Below are 18052 nucleotides of genomic sequence, written 5' to 3' on the forward strand. Positions count from 1 at the left end.
TGTTGTAAAATATGTGGACTTCAGAGTAAGAAAAAACATTTTTACCTTGTATGTTGACGTCTTTATGAACTTAAAAGGGAATTTTGTTTTTCCTCAAAAAAAAAATCTTGCTATTTTTATTTGCTGAATATCTTCATGACTCTGACTGTGAAATGAAGTGTCTAAATAGTTCTGGTCCCAAAATGGGATAGAATCTCAGAAATGTGGTTTAACTAGACCCCACCATTTGAACGAATACACCTTAATACAAATTGACAACAAATTGCAAGAGTGATCAGCATCCTCTTTGTTATTCCTGATAGGGGAATGTTGACTTCTCATCTCCTACCAGGGTATCCTTATCCATCTACCATTGTCCTTTGGAGGGCAATCACGTGCATAGCAATGGGGAGAATGAAATGGAAAAAGTACAAGGGAATTACTAGTGTTCGCGTGCCTGGAAGAGCTTTAAAGGTTACACTTCCCTTAGAGTTTTATTAAAGTGTAATTCTGAAGTAGGTTCCAAGTTGTATCCAGTTTCCATTCTTTTTTTTTTTTTTTTTACACCACAGAGCAGCTTCTATTTGTAAAACTTGCATTTTTTTTTGGTGAAACTAGATCAAAAGATGCTCTCCAGAAGTGCATTTTCCATGCTCCAGCTGATAATGGGCATCCAGATCATGGCAGATTAAAATTTGCCCACGTAACTTTCCCCAAACTCCTACAATGTAACTATGTGGTATCAGTAATGATCATCTCACTCAACAAATCCAATTGTATTGTGTCACATTGTTTCATACCAGGGATAAAGACCACATCCTTCCTTGATGGAAACTATGATCAATCCAGTTTTTATCTTTCCTTTTTTTTTTTTTTTTTTCTTTTAAAGGAACACTCTGTTCCTATTTTAGCCTATGTCCACAAAAAGATGAATCAAATAGAGTGAGTAGCCTGTTAAGGAGTAAGAAGTTTTCCTTACTTTGCTGGTCTTGACTTGAACTGAACTGGGTAAAGGAATAGCGACAATGGTTCATTTGTTGTCTTAACTCATTTTTGTGGTAAGAACCTTTACGATAAAACAGAGAGACCACAGGCTTGACTTGATATAATCCAGGAAGTTGGACTAGATGATCTTTAAACATCCCTTCCAGCTCGAACTATTCTATGATCCTATGATTCTATGACATAATTTATATAAAATGATTATATATAACATTAGAGACTCAATAACTTAACAATTAGTTAAACAAGGAATATTCTTATTCAAAATCAAATAAATTAAGGAAACCAAACCTCAGGCATTTATTGGATTTGTCTGTAACAATTTAGTGTGAGAACACTGCACTCACAGAAGACTATTTTTATGTGTAGAAAATGGTACTGAAGTTGTAAGAGTGAAAACACTGTATTAATAACTGATTTTATGGACAGCGACATTATGCTAAAAACAGTCAAATCATGATATATTTAAAAACAAGCAAGAACATCCTACATCTCCTTTAGCATCCCTCTAGAAAATTCTCTCTTGAACTTACTTGTGGTGCAGTTTTTGAACTCTATGTCATCTATTGCTGCTCCTCCTCCAAGGTCTCTGGTACGAATGCCTTCAAAGATAACTTCAAAATTCCTCATTTTCCCCAAGTGTAACTCGACTTTGTTCCACTCGTCACCATGATTTCCTGATTCACTCCATATTTTCACAATCCCATCATCAGTCTGAAGTTTGAATAAAATATGTATAGTAAGATACATGTAAGCATAGATTATCAAATATCAAATACCTGCTTTGGAAAAAAAAAAAACAACCCACCCAATGAAAAAAAAACCCAAAAACCAGAGACAAGACTAGAAGACACCTTTTCAGTTTTGTCAAGAAATGGTAAACATATGCTTTGCTAGGATAATAGGAAAAGTAGTGAAATGAGATGATTTGTGATACAAATCACATAAACACCAATATTAGATGGAGTCTCGGTACACCAATTACTATGGGTATGATTGAACTTTAAACAAGTCCATTTTGGTAGGGTTGTATTTAACTTTGTATAATACTGAGATTCATTCTTTGTGTTTAGAATGTATTACTGAATGCAAGCTTAGTCTACCATTTTAAAATTAGAGTATCAGTTAGGCAAAAATTTTTACAAGTTGTGACAATATACATTAATATAGGTTAAATATATATTAAAGCTTTTCTTTAAATGTCCAATTAGCATTCTAGCTAGGGTTAATAAAAACACTGTGCAATGCATCAAACTGCTAAACGTGATGCACAACAAAGGTTCTAAGAAAGTAGTACATAAACAAGCAAAATCTATGGAAAATAAAGACAACAGTAAAAATAGGCAGGGAAGCAAATTAATTACATTTCTTTATACACAGTGAACCTGATAGATGAAATTTATGTTCATAAGATTTTCTTATGCATATTTATGATGAGAAAATGAAGTTTGGTGCTTAAGTATTGTATTCTGAATAGGAAAATGCAGACAAGTGTGCACAATAATATTAAATTAGTTATTTCCAAATCAGGGAATTCACAGAACTGTTGATACATTTTAGAAGGACATCCTCAGACCTACCAAAATGTAGAGACACTGAAGTGTGGCTTGATGATGTTGTTCTGGAAAAAAACTGTACAGTAGTAGAAAACAATGGCAACTTTACTTAAAAATGCTAAATAGGAACAAAAACATACGGAAGGGTTTCCATAACTGCGTGTAAAGTCATAGATATTCAGCAGAACAACTCTACTGCTGTGCACTACTAATGATGCTGCAGCAGCAGTGAGAGCAGTCCTTTTATAAGTTGTGATGACTGAGCACACAAACACCTACAGAAGCAAGTTTAGACATTGTGTCTTCAGTTATGTCTCATTGGTTTAAAGCAATGACACACTCCATTAATGAGAAAATAATATATAACAGGACCTCACTGGTGCTTTGTACCACAAACTCCACAGTCAATGACAACTGGTTATGATTTTCTCAATGTATTTCTCCCAGTTGGACTCCTGATTCTATTTACATGCCATCATGTCAGAGGTTCATTCATTTACAGGGTAGGCCAGGCTCCTTTCAGGCCTACAATCAATGCAATTAAGGGAAACTGGCGTTAGATTGAATGTGATGCCCTTTCTAAAAAGTCTGCTTAAATTTCAGCCTGCAAATACAGCATAGAGAACTCTGTATTAGCACTGGCCTAAAGAAGAGTTGATACAGTAATTGAAGTTGATTTTAACAGTGGTGAACTGTTTTTTCAAATCTAACTTAACTTTACTTATGTTATTCCTATTAATCAAATATGTAGCAAACAATCTAATTAATTATTTCATTAACTCCACAGTACCTATTCCACTGATTCTGATATTTTTGAATAACCTCCAAAAGAGTATTACACATTATTGGGTTAATTTGTTTAGTCTGAAAACATTTTCCATCTATCTATGACATAATGAAATGGATGGTTATGATGAGTTACATGTGTTACATGTGACTTTAAGGTCTCCAAGGTGGACTATAAAACAAAACTCAGATGAGAAACACTTTTTAATATTTAATCCATTTGTTGTCTTTGGAACCTTTTTTGTCTGCCCTTGAGAACTCTTTGGAATAGGAAAATTTCCAAAACATTATTTATAAGAAATTACTGATTAATTTTACAAGTAGTTCAGTGCTCTCTAGTAGTGGTGAGTGTAAGAGACTTAAAATGAAGTGAATAACAATAATACTAATAATTAATAAAGGAATTACTTTTGTGCATTTAAGTGAAATAGAAAAATTCAAAACTTGTATCTACCCCAACATTAAATCCCAAATCTATTAAAAAATCACATGTTTTTAAGTTGAGATGTATGGAAGTCAGCAGAACTTCTTAAAATATACAGACATGAAAATGTATATAAAATACATTGTTAAATGTAGCATAGTTAGCCAGAATAAGACCTCACTTCTGCTGATAGCCTAATTCTGATTGATTTCACATTACACTTTATTACATTACATTCTGTTCAGATTTATGTTACATTTGTCTTGCTGATTTTTGAGTAAAGAATTCTGCAAGTAACAAGTAACACTGATCACATATTTCTTTAGAAATATCCCCATTAAATGTCCTAGTAATCAATTTGTATCTTTTGTGTCATAACCTTAAAGTATCAAGTTTATGCTGTTACAGGAACTGGGGTATTTTTTTCCACAGTGAGACACTGGAATATGTAGAAAAATTTTGCTAGAAAGAATTTTTTTTTTAGATAGAAACTTTACAACAGAAATGGCAGTCTCCTTGCAGTTCACAAATTCTTGAATACGGGTATACAAATAAAACGCAGAAGAGAGAGACATTTATTTTCCTGTCTGGGTTCAATCATAGCAGTTACTATACAACAGTAGTACTTCATAAAGCATGAAAGGCTGTTTTTTCACTTGCTCAGCTACAGCTCTGCATAACAAAATGAAAAGCAAGCTCATCCTCTGCATAACTGCGTGAAGGCTGTTGTAATCCAGAGAGAAAAGTCTCTTCAAAATACAAGCCCTGCACATTGTCTGCATGAAATAGCCAAGGAAGAGGTGGCAAAGGAAGAGACAAGCAATAAGCTTTGCTCTCCTCCTCTCCCCAGGCCCAGAGAGTGGAGCTGGCTTGGCTAAGAGGTCTAAGCTATACACTTCTTCTGGATGCATACTTGGCATGAGAGAATGATCGTTTGTAAGCTTTGCAGATTCCATTTAATGAATTGTTGTTTTGTTTTCTGCATGGTCCAGTCATTTTATCTGTCTGGTGCTTTGGCATTTCTTTCATATCTTTGGAATGTGTTTACTTCTAAAACAAACACAAATATAGCCTGAGGGGGGGAAAAATCAGGCTGTGCTTTAACCTGCCCATTGCATCCAGAAATCCTTGTATCTTTTTCACTCCCATATACATATATGAATGTCACAGAGAGATATGTGAAAGAGATCTATGACAATCAGAAGAAACGTGTCTCAGCATAGAGGAGACTGGAGGCCACAGTGTCACCTTTCTTTCTGTCTTTATGAGGCTATTCTTCTACAACACATGCTCGTACTAAGTGTCTAGATAGCTCTTCAACCTGGGCTGGTGGGAAAAGATCCAGTCTAACTCTATGCTCCAACAGGCTGATGAAAGATGGGTAAGATTTATGGCTTTGGCAGTTACTATCAGTGCTGTCTGTGTGTGTTGGTTGATCATGCTGGCTGCTGCTCAGGGTGGAAGTCTCATTTTCCAGTTAACCTGCGGGAGTCTAGGTACATGTGGTCCTTTCCAAAAAAAAAAAAAAAAAAAAAAGCTGTGATCTATCTTGCTGACACTCATCCAGATCTTGAGTTTCAACTCTCTTCTGCTTTGTAAGCATCGTACCCTAGGCTCCACATTTCCATCTTTGCTACACTTGCTTGCACCTAATCCCAGTCTCTTCCTCACATCAACCATTTTGCGTGAAATTGCATTAATATCTTCCTTATGTCTCATTGCATTTGCCTTGGCCTTTCTTCCAGGTCAGACTTGTTCATCTCACACTCTACCTTACATTTCTAAAATCATGTAATCATCTAGTTTCCCAGTTGTATCCTCTTATTGCCTGCATTTCTACTCCAGCTAAGCAGAGGGATAAGATTCTTCCATCACTTAAACCAACAGGCTACCATCCTCAGACAAAGAGGGTATTCCGAAGTGACACGAAAAAATGGCACCAGAAGCCAGGGAAAAACCCTTGTCTTTCTAAACAAAAGGCTAAATTGCAATTCCACACTATGACATTTGATTACAATTTTTGTATGCTACATATATGCAAGTCTTTGAAAGAGGACAGGAGAGAGAGTCTCAGATCTCACTGACATGGAATGCACAAGCAAAATATTTTTGCCATAAAAACTTGGTCAAAGTCTATCTTTTTAGCAAGATATCTCATTTGACAGCAAAATGCTAACGACACATCACTAAACAAGATACTAACAATGAAACATCACAACACATGAAAACCACTAGATTTTTTTCTGTTCAGACTAAAATCTCATACTATCTCTTCAATATCTTTCTGAGGATGTCTCCCTCAGTTGAGGAGGAAATGTGGCTAAAATAACTTAAATTTCTTTCTTGTGTTTCCTTTTCTGACTTTTGTGAACAGGCCAACATCCTGCATGCTGCTCGAGCTTCTAACTTTATCATTGCTAAAACCCTTCTAAATCCTTATGCAGTGTCTAGCTATAGCAGAAAAGAGAGAAATTTAGTCCAATTTATCAACAGTGTCCTCATCATAGGTCCAGATTGCAATAAGCTCATTTTTTTCATCCCAGAACAGTGGTAAGGAAGGGACCTAGCAGTCTCAATAGCCTTAATGATCATCTAATCTTGTTGCAGACAAAAGCAGTTAAAGAGGGTTATTTGTTGGTCTTACCCATAAGCTTTACAGGACAAGTGGACCACAGGCTACAACAGAAGAGCACTTGCTAGTTTATCACATCTTCTTTGGACTTATTTCTTTATAGAATGCACTTATTAGTTCAGACTACTGCTGAGCAACACCTCTGGAAAGTTCCTCAGAATATATTTTTCACAATCTATGTTTTAATTCTGTACTAAGCCCCCCTAAGCTCAACCTGAGAAAATCTGAAAGTCCAATGTTATTGACAGATCAGCTAACAAAATTCCATTTCTTCCCAAAAATATACACTGAGACAACTAAAACCAGATGTGAGACTGTTTTCATTTAAGGCTCTGAAAAGTTGTTATTAATTGCATGTCACTGCCCTCTATGGGTTGAACATAGTCAAAGGTTAAGCTAAGGTGATGAACTATCATTAAGGAAAACTTACCAGAAAAAAAAACCCATGTTCTTCCATTGGCTTGTAGCAGTGGGTCATAATCCTCCACTGTCCTATCGTGCTGAGTGATAAACACTCTCAGAAAACAGCAGAATTACTTCTAAGAAGACCGTAACCTATTTAGATCTGTATGTCTATATGCCTAGCCAGCTTGTAAAATTCCTATTCATACTCAGAGGATTTTTTATCTACCTTCTGATAGTCTGAGGGGAATTATTTCTTAATGATTTCATTACATTGCAATTCAGAATCTTCTTCATGCTTGTCTTCATCTGAAGAACGATCTAAAGTGTTTATAACCTCTCTTCCGAGAAGTTCAGGGGAAACTATATCTTACTGAGTTCAATGTCCTCATTCATTTACTTGAGGATAATAAGAATGAAGGAGAGGGAAGGATTTCTTACTGTCTTAGAATTCCTTTTACTTTGTGGCTGGATTTAATATTTTTCTTACGCAGCAGAGATCACCATTATTTTCAAAGCTACATTTCCTATTGTCAGAATTATATTAAGAACTGAATCCAAAGCATGCAAGAGGAGTATGTAATTTTCCGTTACAAGATATTCTTATGAATACACTCTCTGTCAGAAGAATACACTAAGTATTCCAGATGCAATTATAAAGGTTCCGCTATGAGAAAAATCTGGCTTGTTACATCTCCAGTGAAACAGAAATGAAACCCAGATTTTGTTCTTGATCTGCACCTCTCCTTCTAATCTTGTTCCTAGCTGGCTTCAAAATATTTCCCTGGTTCATTTGCATCTGATATTTATTTTAGAAGAGCCACAGGAAATGAAGCTGAGCTTACCAAACGGATGGAGGCAATAAAAACATTTGCTAAATATTCCTGAACTCTTCAAACCAAATATACTTCAGGGCTTTTTAATCAGAGACAGAATATTTTCAAACAATTCATCAAAAAACATTAACTGTTTTTATTAATACCATAAAAAGACTTTCAAGATTCACCATCTTCTTTCTGCAGCACCCTTCAACTTTTGAGAGAAGTCAAACTCTTTTTACATATTTTTTGAAACTGCTAGGGAAAAGCTTTTCTCCTTTCCTTTAAGGTTCCTTTGAATATAGCATCTTCACAGCAAACTGTTACTGTCCAGAATTTTTAAAACAGGACATGTGTTACACAAAGAACAGAAATGTAGTATAGTATGAGCATAATGTGACTTTGGCTGTCAGTATTTATTTCTCTAGCTTTTGATGCATGGTGATGCCTCTGTTTTACAAGAGTATTTCAGGAGGGCAGTTTACTTTTCAGGCAATTTCTTCTTGGTTTAGAATCAAGTGTATTTCCATGGTGTGCAAATGAAGTTAACTAATAAACCTGAGTTTAATGAAGTTCTACTTTCCTTGGTGTAATATCGTCATCAAAGCCTTTTGATGCCTGACCAAGTAGTTTAAAGATGAAGTATCCCATTATGAGGTACGTTCCTTCCCTGCTTCCTTCTTTTACTCCACAGAGAGTGGAGTGCCGTTCTGCACTTTTACATCTACATCAAAGAAACGGGAGGTGGAAGGAAGAAAAATCATAGCGTTTCCTTATTTGCCCATATTTTAAAGACCTCTTACATGAAGCTGTGTTTCTCCAAATCACAGAAGAGTGAGTATCTTTGCTGACATTTCTAATATCATCTATCTACTTATTTAGGTTTCATTGCTTGAGAGTGAGTCTTATTCTCAGAAGCTTCTGAGCATCTTCCTTATACATTTGGACTGTTGCTACCTCGACACTGCAGTACGCATAATACTCGCTTATTTTTAAAGATCTCAGTTCCTAGGACTAAGTCTTTCATACATGGTTTGGAAAAAAAAGCAGCACATTAAAATGCAATCAAATTGGAGACCGGTGCTGTACAGTGGAACCTCTTATCTTAAAAGAAAAATGTATGAATTATTGTCTTCTTCACCTAAAGTTATTTTCAAAGCACATGACAGATTCTATCTCTTTTTTCATTTCTCATTGATTTTCTCTTAAAACTTAGCTTCCTGAAAGAATATTGCTTAGATTATTTGAAAACAGTATCTTAACCCTACAGAGTTTGACATTATGTATAAAAAAAAAGCTCTGCATCAGATAAATCCACATACAGTATCAAATTATTAAAGTTATTTAAATGAGTCAAAGAATGAACTGAAGTCAAGATTAGTTCACTCGAGGTTTGAATTTTAAGTTAACTTTTTCTTTCCTTTCCTCTTTCCTCTTTTCTTTTTTTCCTTTATTTTTCTTTCCTCTTTTCTCTCTTTTCTTCATGGTAACATGAAGAAAAATGAGAGCAAACAATAAGGTCATGAAGATGTGAGTTATGAACGGACATGTGTGTCCTCTGGCACGCTGTCAATCAGAAGGCTGATAAAAATTCCATACAAACAGTTCAGTGGCACTTTATAACAACACTAATTACAATAGGTCATCTCAGTGTTGACAGGCTACTTTATTTTAGAGAAAGACACATACTCCGTATAGTAAGTGTAAGGCTGCAAACAAACTAAAAAAAAACCCATTTGTACATGTTGTTGATCACGCACGAAAATCTGAACGCAGCAGTAGTTATTTGCTACTCTGCCCTTAGCTACCGCTTTGAAAATTTATCTCTCTTGTTAAATAACCCAGAAACACTTGTAGTTAAGATTACCATTATGTTTAGAAAATTACTGCTAGTTATCTAAATGTTGAAGTTCTGCATTAAATATATAATACTAAAATTATTAAGTCCACCTAGAACAGCTCTGAGAGAGACAAATAGAAACTATTTACATGTAAGGAGATATTTTAAACTCAAAATTTACACTTTCCATCGCTAAGCAATCCTGACGGATGTATGCTATGGGATTCTGAAACATTCAGGAAACGGAAGTAGCAAAAAAAAAAGAAGAAAACAACAACAACCACTAAAAGGCAGATAACAGAATTACAATGATCTGCAGAGTAGTGGTCCCCAAAAACAGAAAAATGTTAGTAAAGAGTAATGCAACAGGGTGAGTTTTACTTTAGGGTTATGCTGCTGAAAGTGATGAGCTTACTCAAGTTTCAGTGACTTCAATGAAGATTCATGATTCTCAGTACTGGAGAGAATATATTAAAAACAAGCTTCTTTCTAATTTTTCAGAGTTCTATTTTGACAGAAACCAGAAATGTTGTTTAGTATGTCTCTGCCTTCTATGAAAACACTTGAAAAAAAGAAACATCAAGCTGATCAAATGGTATCTTTAAGAAATCATTTGATCCAGGCAAAATGTGTACTGCGTAAGTACATTAGTATGCATGAAAAATTGGCTTCACTTTTAGGATAACTTACAAAATCACATAATTACATTTTCACAAGGCATTACAGAAAGCAGGAAAACAGCAAGATGAATCACTGGTATTTCAGCCTTCAAGCCTTTTATTAAACAGTCTGCATCTATTGGTCTCAGTAGGTTTTCATAATAAGAGTTAATGACAAAGCCCATCCATCCACCTCTTTCATTTCTTCCTTTGTGCAAAGCATTAGGATGATTTTCCCTCTCTGAAATACCTTTTCTCCAATTTTCATTTCCAAAATTAACATCACTGTAACAAAGGAATATGCATTTCAACAAGGAAAATGCATTCTAATGAATAAATTTGATAAATAAACTTGTACCACTGATGAAATTCCTTTTTTTAAAATGCACTGCTTTTGGAATTCTGGAATTTCATAGTGATTTCCTTCAGAGCATCAGAAGGTACTAACAGCTCACCCTGTCACAAGTGCCAGCACTTGTGATATTTCTAGGAGTTAAATGGTAGTCTCCTGGTTCTTAATTGCTGTTAAGTGCTGAGTTGAGAAAAGTCAGTTTCAAAAACACTTTGATAAAATGCAACTGGTAACTCATCTGGAGAGAGGATTTTGTTTCAGGCAGGTAGATATTTCAAGGAATGACAAGATACTTATTAGCAAAGATGAAGTTATACTTTAAAAATTCTTATTTTTGAAAATAAATCTACACTGAAAAGGCAAGAAAAATGTATGTATTTTCTTCAAATTATTCTGTGAGTATCACCTTCTTAAAACTTTGATTTATCCTATCTCAGCTATTAAATCTACTAGATTTAATTATAGCCAGCTTTCATTTATAACCAAATTCTTCTGTTTCTTGTTTGCCTCTTTCTACATTCAATACACTACTTTCAATTCAATATACTACTTTCTACATCAAATACACTTTTATGTGCTTAGGCTCTTAAAATACATCTTCATTCTATATATTACCCTTATCAATTAGAACAGAGAAATAAAACAACTCTTCTTTGTAAAAGAGGATTCATTAGGCATCTTGTACAACTTCATCTTGTCTTCATTTCCTAGTCCTCCTAGCCCTACTTTCCTCAAATGCAAATTTTTTTTCTTCATTTCCTAGCATAATCCACCTTTGTTTGATTTTGATTTTTAGGAAGCTTAAGGGATACAACTGTAATTGCTTGGATTTCATTTTTTTTTTCTTCTGTTCTATTGCTAAGAGTGAATAACAATAAGCATCAAAGCCATTTTATAAGACCATTAGCATTTCAAGCAACTTAGTTCCATTTTGTCTCAAACCTTGTCACGCCTTTCTTTTAATCATGTTTTACAGGTCTCCTCAGATTGTTCGCCTTAGAGTTGAAGCAACTGTAGTTCTCTGGAAAACCAAAGCTTGAAAGAGAAATAATCACAGCTACAAAACTCTAGGAAGACTCTATACGAATGCTACAACCCTCTGTGGTGTCAAATGTAAGGACAGTGTGCTAAACACTGTGCAATGCTACATCACTTGTATTAGAAGATAAAAGTCAAACTGTTAACTTATACTGGCTGCCTAAAAAAAATGCAGAACATATACACAAAGAGATGCAACAAAACAGCTTACAAATCAAGATCATAAAGAGGACATCTGCAGAAATGAGATAATCTCAAATCTGTCATGTTTTTCCTCCTACAGAGAATACTTTGAATACTGTATTCAAAGATATAAGGCAAAATCACATATAAAATTTCAGCTTTTTATTAAGCAGATTTAACTCTTTAACTCATCTTTTACACATCTTTTCCCCACTAATGTTCTCCTTTATCAATTGGATTATGGAATGAGAAAAAGGATACACTTATTCATTTACATGTCTTATCTTGGAACAATTTATCACTATATGTGATCTGCTCCCAGATGAAGATCTGCTTGGAAGTGGAACACCTTACTCCAGTCAACTACATGGATCAAAGTAGTTTGAGTGGCACAGTGGGCAGGCAGAACCTGTCCTAGTCTGACTAACTTTTCTTCTCTGAAACTTTGACAGTTAGTGGCTAAGATCAGCAGCACTTTTCTGTTTGCGGTCACAGTGTTTACAAAATAAATTCTACGAGGTGGGAATCATGGACTCAGACTGTGTGAAAGGCCACTCAGCTCTTCAAAATGTGAAGAATTCATGAAGAATTAAAGCACTATCATTACAATTGCCTTGGAAAATAAAACCCTCAAGGCAAAGACTATTCAGTTAAACAAAACATCTGGAATCTTTCAGGGATTTTGTTTGTTTTAATCAATATTTCATTTTAGTAATTCACCTTTAATATCACCTTGATTCTGTATACAAAACTGAATGTAAGGAGTGGGAGAATATATCTTTACAGGGATTCTGCTGAGACAAAAATAAAAAGTTTAAAAAAAAAGGGAAAGCAAGCATATATATCTACTGGAAACTAAAACATACATTTTTTTTCTTTAAAAAAAAGGTAAGATTCTTTTAGGGCAGTACAATAAAATTGTAAGACTATAATAGTAATCCTTAAGACTAGCAATAGTAATTCTTAATTCTTGTACAATGACATTAAAACATACAAGATTTTATTAAATATTTCATCTGTCATTTCTTCAAAGTGACAGATCTGCAGGACAAGGATTAACATGAATATTCCCTACTAATCGTCAAAGAGTATCTTATGCCTTTTCAGGTGCATAAGAGAATGATTACTGTCAGTCAGGGGTCATCCCTACTTTGATATAGTGGGATGGTCACTGGGATATAACTGTACTTCTTTCTTTGTGACATTTACTTTAACAGCCTATTTGTATTCTATTAGAATATTCTTTTCAATTGGTTTGTAGCTTGGGGTTGTAGATATATAGAACAGATCCTCTGGGATATTAGACGAAATGGACAGGCTTAGAAGAATCAAAACACTAAGGCTGAAAAAAGTAGCATGCTCTTTATATAGTCAAAGCTTAATTAAGTATTTTTAAGCTTCACTGAAATGATCCTGAGCACTGAGCAAAGAGACATCTTTAAAAGGAATGCTCAAGTCCTGTCTCTGCAATATCTGATGGATACAACTATTTATTCCATAGAGAACGCCAAGGAACCAGACATCTGATTTAAATTTTTAATCCCTAGTTATGAAATATATTCTCTACAAATATAGGGCTCTCATAACTGACAGATCTTATTATTTTAAAAAACTTTATTGAGATTCCCTCTCTTAGAAGGATTGTCTCAGGGAACTGGGATTGTTTAGTCTGGAGAAGAGGAGGCTGAAGGGAGACCTCATTGCTCTCTACAACTGCCTGAAAGGAAGTTGTAGGGAGGTGGGTGTTGGTCTCTTCTCCCGAATAACTTGTGACAGGACAAGAGGAAATGGCCTCAAGTTGCAGCAGGGCAGGTTTAGGTTGGATATTAGGAAGCACTTCTTTACTGAAAGAGTGGTCAGCCACTGGAACAGGCTGCCCAAGGAAGGGGTGGAGTCACCACTCCTGGAGATGTTCAAAGAATGTGTAGATGTGGCACCCCAGGACATTGTTTAGTAGGCATGGTGGTATTGGGTTGACGGCTGGACTTGATGATCTTGGAGGTCTCTTCCAACCTTGAGATTCTATGATTCTATGATTCTCTTTCCCTACCGTTCTCCCAGTGGTCACCACTTACGTGTTCAAGGACATGTAAAGTTATAAATACATATAATATGGTTGGAATGTAGAAGACAAAAGTTTGCAAACAGATTCATGAGATCTTGGTGTTTACATTGACTGCATAGATATGAAATATCTATGTAAGTATCTAAAAATATTTATTGAAATACTAACATTCAAATATTTATCCAATGACATTCCTGAATGTACCCAATATTGTTTATCGAATGTTACTATTTAATATTACATGCCTACAGGAAGCTATACCAAAAGCAATAACCATCTTTCCTCTTATAGATACTTACTTTAGGATGAGATAAATCATACCTAAAACTCTGTTTGAAACAGTGAGTAAAACCCCACCATAAACAAAAAGAGGCTAGAGTGACCGCTGCAGTGGCTGCACAGGAGGCAGTTATGACTTTAAGCAACAGGAATCCCACGCACATTGGGACAAATTACATTTTAGCAGCAAGTCCTGTGATGTTAACATATTTCTTAGAAAAGAAATCTACATACTAGAGAAAGTGAAGAGATCTCTTTCTACGATGTCTTTCTTGTGGTAACATAAAATAATTTGCCTATATAAAGACAAAATGATAAGTTTGAAAACAAGCATGAGAACAAGCATCAGACACACTTAAAATACGTAAAAAAATAATTTGTAATAACTTCAAACCTGTCAAACAAATACAAATAGAACTAAAGTAGAACAGGAAATTCAGTGGCATTTTTTCTCTTCTGTTAATCTTTTGATTTTCAATGACAATACCTCAGATATCCTTCTACTTCTTCCCAGTGCAGCAAGTGTTAAATAACCTACTTCTGGTTTACAGTTTCAGTAGTTTTGATAACCTTAATTCCCAATTTCCACTTCTTCAGTTTTTCTCTAGATGCTGCAGACAGTGCAGAAGTTGTCTGCATTTTCTAAATGGATTTATTCCCTACAGCACATGAACACAGAGGTAATTATCAGAAGAACATAAATCTCTCTGTGTGAACTAAGGAATCATTACAACATTAAAAAAAAAAGCAAATTAAAGGAAAAATATAAGCACTGAGTGACAAAACAACTAAAAATAACATTCTTCTTTGTGGAAGAATGTACCTTCCCCATCCCTCCTACAGCAGAAACTCAGTCTGATCATGTTTGTATGCAAAGGGATATTTTAAGATGAAGTCTAACAAGTTTCTATAGCAATAGCATCCTGTATGCACCACTGTAAGATTTGTAGCCATTATGTTGGTATGCTCAGAAAATGTGAACTAAAGGATATACTTTAATGTATTTTACTATCATTTACCATGATGTCCCTGTATTTTTCTCACTACATGGTCTCCTGTACCTTTCTTCCTCATATGACCACATCTTCTCTGGATATTATTTGTAAGATCATGCAGGTTCTTCAGCTACACATAGTCAAATTTTCTTTTCAAGATTAAAAGATTGATTCTTTAAAATTGGTCTCCTCAAGATAGCTTGTCTCCTCGAAAAGATCTCACTGTATCACTATTGTAAAGAGATTTAATTTCTCTGTACAACAAATCTTGATACAACTTGGAAGGAAACAACTGCAATTTGTATAGAGATTAAATTCCAGACATACTGACTAAAATAGACTCCACTATTGACTAAGGCAAGGTCTCAGGTAAAAAATGTGCAGCTAGTGAGTCAGGGGGTAGGATTTAATTAGTTGTTAATTCCTTTCCATAACCCCTATCATCCTAAAGCAACTAGGCTGGAAAACTCACTTTTAGTAACACTTGAAGAGCAAAGTTGGTGAATAAAGTGTTAAAGGGATGGAAACTCACCTACATCTTTTTGTGATTCCTAGTGAAGTTTTTGAAAACACACTCCTGAACTCCTATTGAACACAATTCCTAACTGAATCACCTATCAAAATTCACAGAATAATGTTGTGCACAGCAGAGTCCTTCAAATCTAATGAGTACTTCCGTGTCATAAATAACAAGTCTTCTGTTCGCTGATCAATGAAATGAATTAGATGGTTCATGTATTGAAATTTGAATACTACCTCTTTTTGATTGCATTGAAAACTATTACTTAAAGTACCTTTTCTCCCATACAGATCAAGCCAAATTAAACTAGAAAACAGTAAGTTACTAAGTTGTGTTATTCAGTGGAAAGAGTGGAAGGCAACAAGGAGCAGCTGAGGGGAAGAACAAATAACACCTAAATATTTCATTGGATAAATGGCTGACTAGCTTTATCATAGCAATACTTAATAGCAAAAGTAATATTTTTAGCCACCTAAATAAGAAGATATAAATGTACAGAAAACAAGTCTAAACAAATTATTTAAAAGTTGAAAGATGCTTCACATTTGTGCCTTAATTTGTTGATTCAACCAAGTATAGATTGAGTGCCTGGTCCATTTTACTGTAATTTCAAACGACGAAATACAGTTTTTAGTAAACAGATTGAGAAGTTAGCTACATAAAACGAACATTATTGTACAATTGCATTAGTCTAACTTTCCACTGTGGTTTCATATGACCTTTCCACAACAACTATCTCTTCTTACGTTTCAATGAGAAGAGCAATTGACATCTAAAATTGTTCAAAATTATTAATCTTAAAATTGCACCTGTAGTAGTAAACTTCCCCCTACCATTGTAATGAGAAATGCGAGGTGACATTTAATGTTTTATAGAGACGAGATTATTTTGCAAGAAAATAAAAATAAGGTTATTTGTACTCTTGTTCTCCATGCTTTTAATTGTTTTCTTGTTATTATGAGTGTTAGAATTAAAACTAGTTTAAAATATTTCACTCTATTTTTATTTTATGACTGCTATCCAATTGACAAAACTTCCACTAGAATGTTTTCCATTGTAAGAATTTCAATTTTTTTCACTTGTATGATTTTGAAAGTTAGGAAAAAAAATAGGTCTTATAGTTTTCCTTCAGTATGAAAACCTGAAAAGCATCCTCATGGGTTTTTTTTTAATAGAAAATCCAGTTTTTCTTCAGTATAATCCCAAGGGTGGTTTTTTTTTTTTGTTTGATATGTTGTGACTTTTTGGTCACTCTCTTTAGAAAACAAGACCCCAATACTTCTAAGAAAATCCTCATATTTTGACTACACCCAGTTATTTCTAGTCCACATTAGAGCCCAGCATTACAGCTAAAGGTTAAATGATAATCCTTATTTGTTAATTCTGTAAGATCCATGCGTATAATAAAGGTAATTTTTTTTTATTTGCACTTGCCTTTGAAAACTTCCATGTAATCTAAATCTCCTAAAGCTAAAGAAAAATTAGTATCGCAGACAGATCAAGACCCTCAGCTATTCTGATATATGGGAGGTAAGAAATACAGTTTTTAGTGTTCATCTAGTGTTATTCTAGTGCTCCTGCTGAAGGAAAATCAAATGTACTCTGCAGACTACATAGTTACACCCACATATTCCAGAGACTTCCTGCAAACGGTGTTTTAAATTCCTCATTTTAGTAGTACTATAATATTAGCTCTCATCACTTCATTAATTCAAATACAAAATCACGTTAGCATGATTTCTTCTCTTAAAAAGCCTTCAATCTTACAAGTAGCACTAAAACTCCTTATATGAGCTCCTTGTTTTTTCAGTTTTGCAGATACAGCCTGGCAAAACTTGCAGGAGAATGAGACATGGTGGGAGGTGAAGAGGGTAGCAGACAATTTGAAGTATGTGATTGAACATAAAGGCCTATCAAAAGAACTTGAGTCTAAAAAACTAGATAAGCAATTCCTGTGAATGGACTATGGCGTTTCCATGAGTCTGCAGCCAATTCATCTCTGAGCTGCAATGACCCTCTCATAGGCAAGCAACACAAAGATACCAGGTTTATGGAAAGGTATATGTCCATGGTAAGTAAGATAGTGGGAAGAAACTGAAGTGTCTCAAAGTTCCCATTACATTGATATTATTAATCTCTGCTGCAAATGATAACTGCTCTTACCACCATGCAGGATGTCAGTGCATGCAATGATAAGATAGTTTTATTTAAAGTAGCCTTTCATCTTTCATTTAATTCACCATTACATAATGCAACCAGGTCAACCTACAACCTACAAACAAATACACATACAGAATATTAAAGTCATAAATATAGGCACTAAAAATACCTAGTCCAATCCTTACAGGAAATGAATCGGAATCAGATCTGTCCACCTTTGTGAAATAAATCAAAGCAAATCCAGAAACATAACACCTTTTTTTTTTTTTTCTTTTTTTTTCTGAAGCAACTGTGGATTCAAAACTGTAGGCCAGAAACTGAAAAGGTTTCTGGAAGCATAAAAATTAGACTCTTCATGCTAA

The 18052-nt window shown here is 34.6% G+C and overlaps 1 protein-coding gene across 1 annotated transcript in view; it reads right to left on the minus strand.

The window, feature by feature from the left end:
* Positions 1-18052, minus strand: part of MALRD1 (MAM and LDL receptor class A domain containing 1) — a 243807-nt gene that overhangs the window by 97186 nt on the left and 128569 nt on the right. The window contains exon 26 of the mRNA XM_086740250.1: positions 1515-1695. Coding sequence (XP_086596376.1) covers positions 1515-1695 — 181 coding nt within the window. The remainder of the gene's footprint in view (positions 1-1514; positions 1696-18052) is intronic.

The sequence above is a fragment of the Chlamydotis macqueenii genome, chromosome 2 (genome assembly GCF_036417535.1).
Source record: "Chlamydotis macqueenii isolate bChlMac1 chromosome 2, bChlMac1.mat, whole genome shotgun sequence".
NCBI lineage: Eukaryota > Metazoa > Chordata > Aves > Otidiformes > Otididae > Chlamydotis > Chlamydotis macqueenii.